The sequence below is a fragment of the Nelumbo nucifera genome, chromosome 4 (genome assembly GCF_055504915.1).
Source record: "Nelumbo nucifera cultivar China Antique chromosome 4, China Antique-T2T, whole genome shotgun sequence".
NCBI classification, from domain to species: Eukaryota; Viridiplantae; Streptophyta; class Magnoliopsida; order Proteales; family Nelumbonaceae; genus Nelumbo; species Nelumbo nucifera.
Window position 1 is genome coordinate 76,878,910 of NC_142652.1, and position 11,768 is coordinate 76,890,677.

At 38.7% G+C, this 11,768-nt stretch overlaps 1 protein-coding gene across 1 annotated transcript; it reads right to left on the reverse strand.

Moving 5' to 3' along the window:
• Nucleotides 1-7,495: 7,495 nt before the first annotated feature.
• Nucleotides 7,496-10,461, reverse strand: LOC148800748 (TPD1 protein homolog 1-like). Its single transcript, XM_088886566.1, has 3 exons — nucleotides 9,873-10,461; nucleotides 9,651-9,746; nucleotides 7,496-9,495 (listed from the first exon to the last, which is right to left on the reverse strand). The coding sequence occupies exons 1-3, from the start codon at nucleotides 9,949-9,951 to the stop codon at nucleotides 9,185-9,187; spliced, it is 486 nt and encodes a 161-aa protein (XP_088742692.1). The 5' UTR covers nucleotides 9,952-10,461; the 3' UTR covers nucleotides 7,496-9,184.
• Nucleotides 10,462-11,768: the final 1,307 nt, after the last annotated feature.

Below are 11,768 nucleotides of genomic sequence, written 5' to 3' on the forward strand. Positions count from 1 at the left end.
ATAATCGGTGGGACAATTCCAAATACCTCTGATGAGGCCAATAGCAGCAACTCCAATGGTGACCAGGAAGACTCCAATCGAAGTCCAGGTGAAAAATATCCCACAACTATGGATGATAATCCTATACCTGCTTTGCATTAAGAGCCAATTGACCCTAGGGTTGAGGGTGAGGCCTGAGAATTTACAAAGTTTGTGCAAGCAACTGCATATTCATATGATGAGGAGCATGTGTTAGCTCCTATTGCCACAAATCTATTTGTATATGATTTAGATATGACTCACAAAGATAGCGAGGATGGTGTTCTACGAAATTCCAATATAGAATCTGAAAAGGAGTATGAAGTCCAGGATAATGAAAGCCAATAGGATAACAAGACATCGTAGAAGGATGGTGATGAAAAGCAAAATTTCTTTGTTCCCATAGTAAATAAATTGAGTTGTGATGACATGAAGGTTGGAATTAATAAACGACACAAGATCTCTTTGGCTATTCTAGACAGCTTAGAGCGCAGAGTTCTCCTGAAACAGGTCAAACATTAAATATGAAAGTTGCAATCACTCATATGAAGAACACTAACCGCAATGATGCGGATTCGGTTGAGAATGATATTCCAAAGGAAAACAATGACCTAAATAAAGAGTGGATGGTAGTAGAGAAAAAGAAAAGAAACCTGTAAATCTAAGAGCTTACATGATGAACGAAAACAAATAGAAGGAATTCAGATCACGGTTGGTTGTGATCTCTTGATGTATTAATATATTGGCTGAATACAACTGTTCGAGAGTTAGGCGAGTGCTAGGCTCTCAAGTGATAAGGTTATAAGATAAAGAGTAACATTACAAGATAAGAGATAAACTATGATAAGAAGTTACAACAAAAATTTAAAATAATTTGATTGAGATTCAAACTCTCCTATTTACATGGCTTTGCATGGATCTGAGGTGCCACTATTCTCAACACCCACCGACAAGCTGATGGGTGGAGCAACCACGCAAAGCTTGGACCTGATGGTTTCAAAACAAGGGCCACCAAGATCCTTAGTGAACATGTCGGCCAGTTGATCAGTGGTGGAAATATAGCACACATGGAGAGTTCGGTTGGCTACCTGTTCATGAACAAAGTGAAAATCAATCTCAATATGTGTGAGCACTGGGAAGCTCATGATCAGCTCAAAGAAATGGAGTCTCTACCCATTTTTTAGAAAAATGGGCCCTCATTTTTAGATTCAAAAATCGATTTACTCTTTTTGATAGTGATTCTATTCTCCTTAGGAATGACACCGAATCAAGAAATTCTAAATTCGAAAGGATTGGGAGAGGTAAGGTGTTAGACACCCCCTCTCCAAGCTGCTATAGTATCCTAATATAGGAGTTATTCGGGCTCAAATTTTAACGAAATACCACTGAAAATAGTTGCTTAGAGCTTCTGAAATTAAGCAAAAACACTCCAAACTTCACCCAAAATTGATTTGAAGTGATGCTATCAGGTCTTAGGTCTTGATTTCCTTAAGACCCTCACCTCTCTACCTCTTTTTCTGAATTTGGAGGAAACTAGGAATGCAAATTTCCTATGGTTTTGGGACTTTAAGCAACCCAAAACTAAACTAAGAACAAAGATTACAAAATCAAGTTTAAATGTTAAAATGAGAGACTTACCTCTCGTGTTCAACCTTGACAGGAGTTTTCTAATAATCAAACCGAACACAAGAATGGTTGTATGAGCTCGAAAGAGGTTTGAAACTACTGGATGCATGGGGGTTTCATGCAAATTTCAAGTTTGAAACATAGTAGAACAAATTTGGAATTTTGGGTTCAAATGCTTGGGGGTTTTCTCGCAAATAGGGCACCTACGGGAGTTGGAAATGCTTCTTGAGTCTCTCCTTTGTTTTTTCTTTCTTTATTCATCTCCCCCGAGCTCGAGTTGGATTAATATTTATAAAGAAGGGAAGAGGGGAGTTCTAAAATTTGTCCAATCCAAGGACATGGGCTTGAACCACAACTTTTTTACAAAAAATGGATAAAGATTTTTCAAAGAAAATGGTGCCCAATCAAGCCTTATTCTTTAGTGAAAGGTTTTCTTCGATTTGGGGGTGGTTTTCATGGGTTTTGTGCATGACATTCTTGTATTTGGGGTTGTCAATGGTAGAAAAAGTAAAATTGATGAACTTTTAAAAGCTATTTTGTATTTTCTTAGTTTTAAGTGGGGTTATCTTTGGGTTTTGGGCTTTTTGGGTTTATTACGCTCAATTTCATTAGTCCAAGTGTTTGAACAAGTCAAGAATGGGTATGAGGTGGGGATTCAATCTGATGCATCGAAATGGTATTTTCTTAGTTTAAGGGTCAAATGGACGAATCAGGTCGTGAAATTTAACATGCTAGGGTTTTTTGGGTCTCTGAATACAATGGTGAAATTTATTGAAATAGAATCTGTACTTGATGAAAGGTCAAACAGGGGGAATTTTGGGATGAAATTTGGTGGGTAAGAACTTTTGAACAGCCTAAATTTGATGGGTGTGATGGATCTTTGACCAGAGGTATAGACTAACATATTTAGTTTGTGTCAAGGTTTATCAGTTAACGAGATAACTTGGAATGGAATCTCACATTTTTTATGGTAAAATGGAGGAATTCAGCCATGAAATTTGATGTGGTGTTTTTTTTTGGGTTTCGAAACACAATCGTGATGTCAGATTGGTCAAATGAAGTTGGGATAATGGATGATAAACTCTAATTAATGAGATTTGTTGAAATAGGATCTAGGATTGATGGTGGGTCAAACTAAGGAATTTTATGATGAAATTTGGTGGGTAGGCACGAATTAAGGTGAGGAGTCAAGTGGATGGTTTTGATCTGAGAAATAAATGGTTAATCTAGGTTTTCTAGTTCTAATTGTGTAGGGCCATCATAATGAAATCTTGGCACTTTTGAGATTGGTCGTTGTAGACTTACAATGAAATTGTATCCTAGTAATCTTGAGGCAATGGATGTCTTGGATCAGGGCCATTACAAAGGAAGTTGGTGTGATGAACGGTGGTTGTGTGATTAATTTATAGTTTTCTAGTCTGTATGCCATATTTGATTGGACGTCGATGTTGATCTCGAAGTTTTTATTTGTCATGTAGATTGTGTTAAAAGATGAATTTTTGGCTTTGTAAAGTCTCAATTTGATCTGGTTGTGATTCCAAGTTTTAGGGTCTAGAAGGAGGGTGCGAAGATGTAGAGTGAAGGGATCGAGTAAAAATTGGGTGCTGACAATATGTTTCATTCATGCATGAAATACGTGATTGGTAGCAAGGTAAGTTGCACCAATGTTGTCACACCATAGTATGAGAGGTGTAGTGAGGGAAACACCAGTTCAGTGAGAAGTGAATGGAACCACAGACCCTTAGAGGTGGCTAAGGCGAGGTTGCATTACTAAGCCTCTGTGCTAGATCTGGAGACAATAGGATGTTTCTTTGAAGACCAAGAGACTAGATTATCATCGAAGAAGATACAATACCTCCCACGAGAGTGGCGATCATCAACATAACCCGCTCAATCTGAATTAGAGAAGATGTGAAGGGCTAGGGAGAGAGATGGAAGTATGCAAAGTCCATGCATGATGGTGTGTTTAACATACCGAAGAATGCATTTAACAAATTCCCAATGTGAGGTGATAGGAGCATGCATGTATCGATATTGGAGAGCCCTAATAGCCCGGCGATACTGAGACAGATCAAGTAAGGGAGTTCCATCCAGGCAAGAGAGCTGCATGGATGTAGACATAGGAGTTTTGATAGGCTTGACACCATCGAGAGAAAGGGTATGGAGGAGATCTTGGGCATATTTGCGCTAACTGAGAAACAGACCTGAGGGTGTTCGAATGGCTTCAATTCCAAGAAAGTAAGACAATGGGCCAAGTTCTTTGACTGCAAATTGACTTTTCATGTTGGCCAATAGTGAGGATATAAAGGAGAGATGTTGGATCCCGTAAGCAAGATATATCAACAATGTAAATGAGAACATATCATGTGACATCAACAATTTTTAGGATAAAGAGGGAGGAGTTCAATTTGGAAGAGAAGAAGCCTTGTAAGAGTAGGAATTGATATAGTTTGGAGTACCACACCCTAGGGGCTTGCTTCAGCCCATAAAGTGATTTGTTCAAATGATAGATGTGATCTGGGCGATTAGGATCGTGGAATCCTGGTGGTTGACACATGTACACCTCTTCAGAGAGCTCACCATGTAAGAACTCGTTCCGAATGTCAATTTGATGAATTTCCCAGTTATAGGACACTTCCAAGTTGAGAACCACTTGAATGGTGGTAGGTTTTACAATGAGACTGAAAGTTTTGTTGTAGTTGAACCCTTCCCATTGGTGATGGCCCTTAGCAACCAAACAGGCTTTAAATCAGTCAATGGTACCATCGGGTTTTCTCTTAATGTGGTAAACCCATTTATAGCCTACAATATTAACTCTTGGTTTGGGTGGTACAAGATCCCATGTGCAATTTCGAAGAAGGGCATCAAACTCATCTCTTATAGCAATTCACCATGGGGGGGATTTGTTATATGTAAAACTTGCGAAGGAAGTTGATTCAGCAAGAAGGAAGTAGTCTCAAATGCGTCATACTAATGTTTTTGAGGCATGGAGGAATGACTTAGCAACATCAGTTATAGTTGAACAATCTGTCTATTTTTATGCACTATCTTGCCATTTTGAGGGTACACGTGGATTGTAAGGTTTTAATAGAGAATTAAACCAAGTCATTTTTCCACATGACGATGGAAAGCTTCTGATTTATGAAATAATGGAAATATTCAAAAAAATCGACTATAACAATCCATAAAGGGAATGCAGTAGACTGAATCGGACTAGGACCCCAAAGGTTAGTTAACCACAAGTTCTCCAACAACTGTGAGTATATATATGGTGGTTGATGGAGGCAGGTAGAGTTGATGACTCTTCTCTTGTGCACCACATGCATTACAAAATGAAAGGGATGAATCAACAATGGGAGGATCAAGTACTAAAGCTTTATTTCATAATGGGCTTTTATTAATTGAAATTAAGAGGAAGCTGCAAGTAGAGACCATCTTTAAGCCCTTGAAGGAGTGGAGCAACCATTGTCTGATCCTTCACAACACAAGTAGTGGGATGAAACTCGAAAAATACATAATTACCAGAAGCAAATTGTGCAATAGACAATAGATCTTTGTGAATAAGAGGAATATGAAGGATATTTTTCAGGCCTTGTTTGCTTTTCAGTAAGTTACTTACCCAGGTAAATGCAGTTACCTGGGTAAATTTTTCCTAGGAAACACTTATTCGGGTAAGTGCATTTATCCATGTTCTTTTATTTCTCATGTAAATAAGGCAATGACCATTTTATCCATAAAAATCCATTATTAAAAGGGGCATTTTTATCTCATTCAAGTGTTGGCAACTTTCCCCCTAGGTGGGAAAGTTATTTACCCCTCCTTGATCCCCACATAAATATGAAAAAAGAACATGAGATTCGTGGTCAATGAGAACCAAAATCCCATTGACCAACTTTCCCCCCTCAAAATCAGTGTAATTTGAGCTTCCCGAGGTCAGAGGTAATCTGGTTTGTTGCTCTAGAGTTAGGGTACCAACAGTCATGAGAACTGGACGCGCGGAGAGCTAGTAGCTATATAAGCTGATGGTTGTGACTGAGAGTTGGGCTTCTTGGGTTTGAGCTTGAAGTCCTTGTTATACCTCTGTTTGCACCAGAATGCTGAATGATTTCGGCCCCCACAGATCTGGCAGGGGTTGTATGCATATCTGGACTTGGTGGATGACTGTTCTTTATCATCAGATTGTCGAGGTTTAATAGTGACTAGAGGGCTTGTTGTCAAGACTCCAACCGAAGTTCCTGACTGAAGAGTAGAGCATGCCGTTCTTAAAAACTTACATCATCAGTCAAAGTTTGAATGGTAGTGATAAATGCATCATACTCAGCACCCAAGCCGTTCAAAGTATAGTGAGTGAGAATTCGAGGCAGATAAAGGAGAGTTTGATTTTCTGAAAGTCACCACCATTACTTGATTCCCAAGTTGGGTAATGTGAGACTTTGAACGTGTTGGCATATAGGGTTCCAAGAGTGTGCCAAACTTCTCTTTGAGTCTTGCACCCAACAAGTTGTGCAATTACCGATTCTATTAATGTGGAAAGAAGCCACCCCATTAACAGGTGATCTTGCTGAACCCAAAGGGTATGGGGTATGGGCTGAGTTGATTAATTTGCTAGGAGTTTGAGAGTTTCCCAAGTGGACATTGAGATGTGCCGTCAACGAAACCAGTCAAGTTTGCACCTTGAAGGATCGGGAAAATATGAAACTTCCATGACACATAGTTTTTGGCATCCATTTTGATGGAGACCATGTGAGTGAGGTTGTTGTTTCCGAAAACCAGAGAGGAAGAAAGTGTGGAGCCTTGTGACAATGAGTTGTTTGAGTTTTCGGAGGAGTTATACATGTTGTGGGAGGTTTAGGTGGTTCGTGGCTCTAATACCATGAACGAATTATTTTTTATTAATCATTACTAATTATTAATTATTTTTATTAATTTGTAATTTTTAAAACTTATTTTAATTTTTATTTGTGTAAATTATTAATTATTAGTTATTTTAATATTTTTATAGTCATTAATTATTTTTTTTAATTTTAATCATTTCATTTAATAATTAGTAATTTTTACTTTTTAATTTATTATTTTTTATTTGTATTGTTTCAATATTATTTTGTGGTTGAAAATTATTTTTTATGAGATAATGCAAATTGAATTCAACATTTCTAAATAGTATGTTATAGGGGTAAAATAGTAAAGTCAGTGAATTTCAAATGGTAAAGGGTTGATCGAACACAAACAAACTTATGGATTCAAAGCCTCTAAAAAGTAGAAAAGCATCTATGCCTCTTTTCAGATTTCAGACACTTAATATCTTTTTAACTTTTTAAACTTCAGATTTCAGATTTATCAAACGCCACCTAAGATAACGATTGGTTGTGGTCTCTTTGATGTATTAATATTGGTTGAATACAATTGTTCGAGAGTCAGGTGAGTGCTCTCAACACAAGAGACAGTCCAAGTTCGAAGGTCAACAAGGAAAAAAAGGGTTATCACCCTCAGTATACTTCTTAAGTTTATCTTTCTTTTTTGGTTTAAGTTGTTTTTGAACTGTTGTTGACCTGGACGGTCAGACTGGTTGGTTCGGGAACCATCCAGGTAGCCGGTTCCGTTTTACCCCAAATCCAGTCCTTGGCCAAAAACCGTTCAATTGGTCAACAACCTATTGAATTGGGCGGTCGAACCGTCAACCCACTAACCCGTTCAACGATTTTTGGCTATTTTTTATTTTATTTTTGTTAAAATGGCCTATCAATTCAAACCAGAAAATCAAACCGTTGACCTAAAAACCGGTGGTCAGAATGATTCCATTTTCATATCGTTTTTTAAAACCATGATTTATAAAGCAACTTTGCACCTAATGTATCTTTGAGGATCAGGTTACCTGCCCCTTCTTTATTCTTTTGTATTAATAAAATTTTCTTTTTCTTAACAAAATAAATGCCATACTAATATACTATTAATATATACACTGTCAATCTCCTTAAGTGCCACAGGGCTACAGCTAGAGCCTGACGTAAGGGATTAAAAGCTCAAATGAGAGGGTTTTAGCTAGGGTGGTTAATGGGTTGGGTCTTGGTAGAATTTGAATCCATAATGACAAAAAATATTAAGGAACCATAACCAAACCAAACCTATAAGATATGTAATTTTTTACTCAAAACTAGATCAATCAATATTTGAGATAATCAGGTCTGAATCAATTTGGAATTGAATAGAACCAATTCCAACCCAATACTAATCCGGACAGTAGATCAGGAACTAGAACCGATGAATTGGTTCCAAATCCTGAAATCAGAAGCAGCCCAATCAATTTGGGTCAATCAGGTCGGACCCGACCCATTCACAGCACTAATTTTGGCTTGAAGCTTGAAAGCAAAGGCCTTGTTCATGCATATGGGAAGGAACCCATCTGCCCGTGCCCATGCATCTCCTCCCAATATGCCTTGAAAGCTCGCTTTCACAAGATTTGTTTATTGGGCCCCACGAAAAAGATCATTTTGGAATGTTGAAGAGCTGATGCATGCATACAGATACAGAGGGGAAATTGATTCGCACTATAAAGTATAAACGACGAGTCATTTTCCCTAACAACGACTTTTCAATCCATCTGATCAGATGGTTTTACTAACTACAGTGGATCGGATCGATCACATTGATCATCACCGTTCATTTATTTGACCACTCGAGTTCCAATATGTTCCTTTCTACCAGGGCATCTGAAAGAGAAAAAGGAAAAGTCGGAATCAATTGGACATACAAACAAACAAAGGAATTGATTTCTCCCTTACTTTTTTTGTACAAAGAGATTCAACCGCACCAAAACAACATTATCTCACAGGTAAAGCGACTTAACAGCAGAAGTGCAGAACTATGAAAACACGTCAACAGCAGATCATCTGGACAGTGGACGACTCCTACATTACGTGGAGCTGATTTCTCCTCCGAAGAGAAGCAGAAATACAGACAACCCAACTTCAACAATTCAACATCCTTCTCCGTTTTACTTTCTCTTTTTCGTTTTTTGAATCCTACTCATACTGACATTGTCTGAACTGTTCCAGTCATCCGTTCGAAATACACTTAGAAAGAGAGAATGAATGCACAGGATATTCTGCAAAAGAAATGGTGTCTGTCTGGTACCCTTTTTCTTGCTTCATGTAATCACCTGAACAGTAGTCTTTGACTTCGAGAATTGAGAACCCAGTATGATGAAATCCTCGTGTATATGTATATATATGGATGGTGAAATAACAGTGGTCACAGCAGCAACATGTCAACAGTATAATAAATTAATAATAAAAGTAAGGAAGATGGATCTAACATGATTAATCCAAGTTTGAACGGCAGAGTCAGGTTCAACTAGCTTCTAACCTGTAGAAAGCTGTGGCAATGGTTTTTCGTCTTTTTAGGTTCTGGGTCTCTGGACTTTGGGGTTTTGGGATATGAGTGGTCTTGAGTTTTGGGTTACTTGAAATGGGTTTGCGTCAGACTTGGGTCTTTTTTTCATCAGTTTATTCATTTTGATGGTTTGACGAAATTGCTCAGCTCATCAGCAAAACGTAGCAGACTTGAATGAGAGTGGGTACATGAAGGAGTTTGAGTAAGTGAACCGGATAATCTGGTTGCTTCTCAAAGATTTTCCAGCATTTACCAAACAATCGTCGTAGGAGAGTCTCTTTAAGGTTCTTGGGTTTACTATCCTCGCGGAGGCAAACCAGCCACAGTGGAGATGGATATTTGATGGAGAGCAGCCAGAGAGGCAGGTATTGACGATCTGAACTATGTACTGAGGGATTCCTGACGTTGAGTCTCTGCTCTGTGAGATGCTTAAATCCCTATTTGTGCAACTCCTTGAAGACCCTTCATTAAAGAAACAGAAGGAGATAAAAAGAACAGACATATATACAAAACAATACAGAAGAAAAAAAAAGAACAGACCCTTCAATTCGTAGATATTCAGTACTCTCAGAGAAGCTACTGAACTTGGAGGACTGTTATTGAGATGAGACCATTACCCTGTACTAAAAGCTTCCTATTGTACGAGTAGGACTGTAGTAATGTCGTCGACTGGTTGTCTGCATGCACAGTTCGCAGAAGCACGTCTGAAGGACCTAACAGAGGAAACCAGGAATTGTGAGTGGATGAACATGCATGAGTTTTCTGAGACTTCTTACTAAGAAAGAAACAGTAAGGAACCTTGACAGATAGTAATGTATGAAAACTGTAAATTACAATACCTGATTGTACTACTCCAGTGTTATGGACAAGGATGATGAACATCATCAGGTAGAGGAAGAACATCTGAAAAGCGTTCATGATGACTGCTTGTTTTGTTCCGTAGGAAATAACAGAAGCTTCTCAGATGCCTCTCTTGCACTGCCAATTTGATAGTTAAGACATCAATTTTCAATGATGGAGAGACTGGGGCTGGATGGTAGGAGATTTGTAATGTAGGTTTCGTGAACTCCTGTGACAGATAAACAGGCGTACAGTGTTTAAACAAAGTACTCTGTACTAGAGCAGGACGAGATGGAGAAAGACAGACAATAAGACAAACAGAGAGAACACACACACACACACACACAGCAATTAGGATTTCATTCTAACAGTCTCAACCTCGTCTTCCCATGATCCCATCACACCACGAACAAAGGAGGAAGCTACTAAATAGACATAGTGGGATCCACAAACAGACATGCTACAAGACAAAGCTGGACAGGTCTTCCCATGGGTTCTCCCCATATTCTCTGTTGGGCGAAGGAAGCTAACAGTAGTAGCACAGGCTTTTGTTGTTTAGTAGCAATATTTCTCTCAACTTTATTCATGTTCAGAGTTCAGACAAATATATATAAAGAAAAGCAAAATTTCCCTTTGTCATTGTATACAATCCATCTCAAAATATGGGGAGGACCCATATTTAGCAGGGCTGAGGAGGAGTGAGGGATGAGCAAGAAAGAAAGAAGAGGGCATCGAGTGTTGTAACATCACACCCAGCACCTGTCGTACCCATTGGTTCGACCTTCGACGCACCTCAGACAAGAAGTTTTTTTTGGTCAAAAAGCAAACAACCCCTTTCTAGGCCTCACGCTCGCTCGTACTTGTTCCATCTCACAATCGAGCTCAACACAGTATTTCTTTCTTCCTCAAACTTTGTTAAACATTTTAACAAAACATACACCAGTACTCTGTCTCTCTACTTCTCTGTCAATCTGCCTCCTCTGAACCCTAGAAGGTCAAGAGACCATGACTCTGAGCTGTAAAGAGGGATGATATCACAGTGTTAGAAGTACCCCATATGTATGAATCAAGGTGAAGGAGAGCAGAGAGCCTCAAATTGGAAATTGTAGGAGTACTAGACCCCTATCATTTCACAAGGATTTTACCATTTATATCAAAATTCACCAACGACCTACATGAAAGTAAGACGCTAATCTTGTCTATCTTCTCCTAGGTAGCTAGTCCCTACCCTTCTGCTCCCTAGTTGTATGAAATGTTCTTGCTCCTCTTGTATTACTGTACATCTGTTTCGTTGGGTCCCCATCTCCCTACACAGCGGACGGAAAACAGGAATTGCCATCTCACAAGATTAAAGTGAGTACGGAGAGACTAATTAGACCACCACTTTACATTGAACCAGTGTTGGTATGGAGGGCTTGGCGCCAATTCTGCAAGTGATTGACGTACCTCATCATAAATCACCAACAGTCCAATCAATTACTTTGACGTTCTGTAGCACAGAAAGTCATATTGTTGTGTATGAGAGAGAGAGAGGCTAAAACCTGGCTCGAGATGAAAGAAAGCTTACCTTCTTCTTCCTCTTCTTCTCAAGTTCTTGGAGATGTACAGCTGAACAGTGTGAAGTTTGAAACATTTGGGCGTCTACATGGAAATGGCTGTAAGGAAAACAGTACTTAATTGAATTCTTTGTTCTTTGTCAAGGTCAACAATAACGGAGCTACCTCCTTCAGATAATTTTTAACTTTCTTCAAACGTTTCAAAATTAAAATGTGTAAGTTCCCATTCCTCTGTAACTGTTTTCTGCTCGTTTCCTTCTCTCTCTTCATCAATCATCACACAGAACCTGTGAACGCTTTTGGCAGAAATGCTTGTTGTCAAAGCAGAGATGAGAAGGT

Coding starts and splice junctions, on each gene's coding strand:
- LOC148800748 (XM_088886566.1), bottom strand. CDS start 9,951: ATGAACGCTTTTCAGATGTTCTTCCTCTACCTGATGATGTTCATCATC. Junction 9,747..9,872: donor CACTGGAGTAGTACAATCAG/GTATTGTAATTT, acceptor TTCCTCTGTTAG/GTCCTTCAGACGTGCTTCTG. Junction 9,496..9,650: donor TAGGAAGCTTTTAGTACAGG/GTAATGGTCTCA, acceptor TCTTTAATGAAG/GGTCTTCAAGGAGTTGCACA.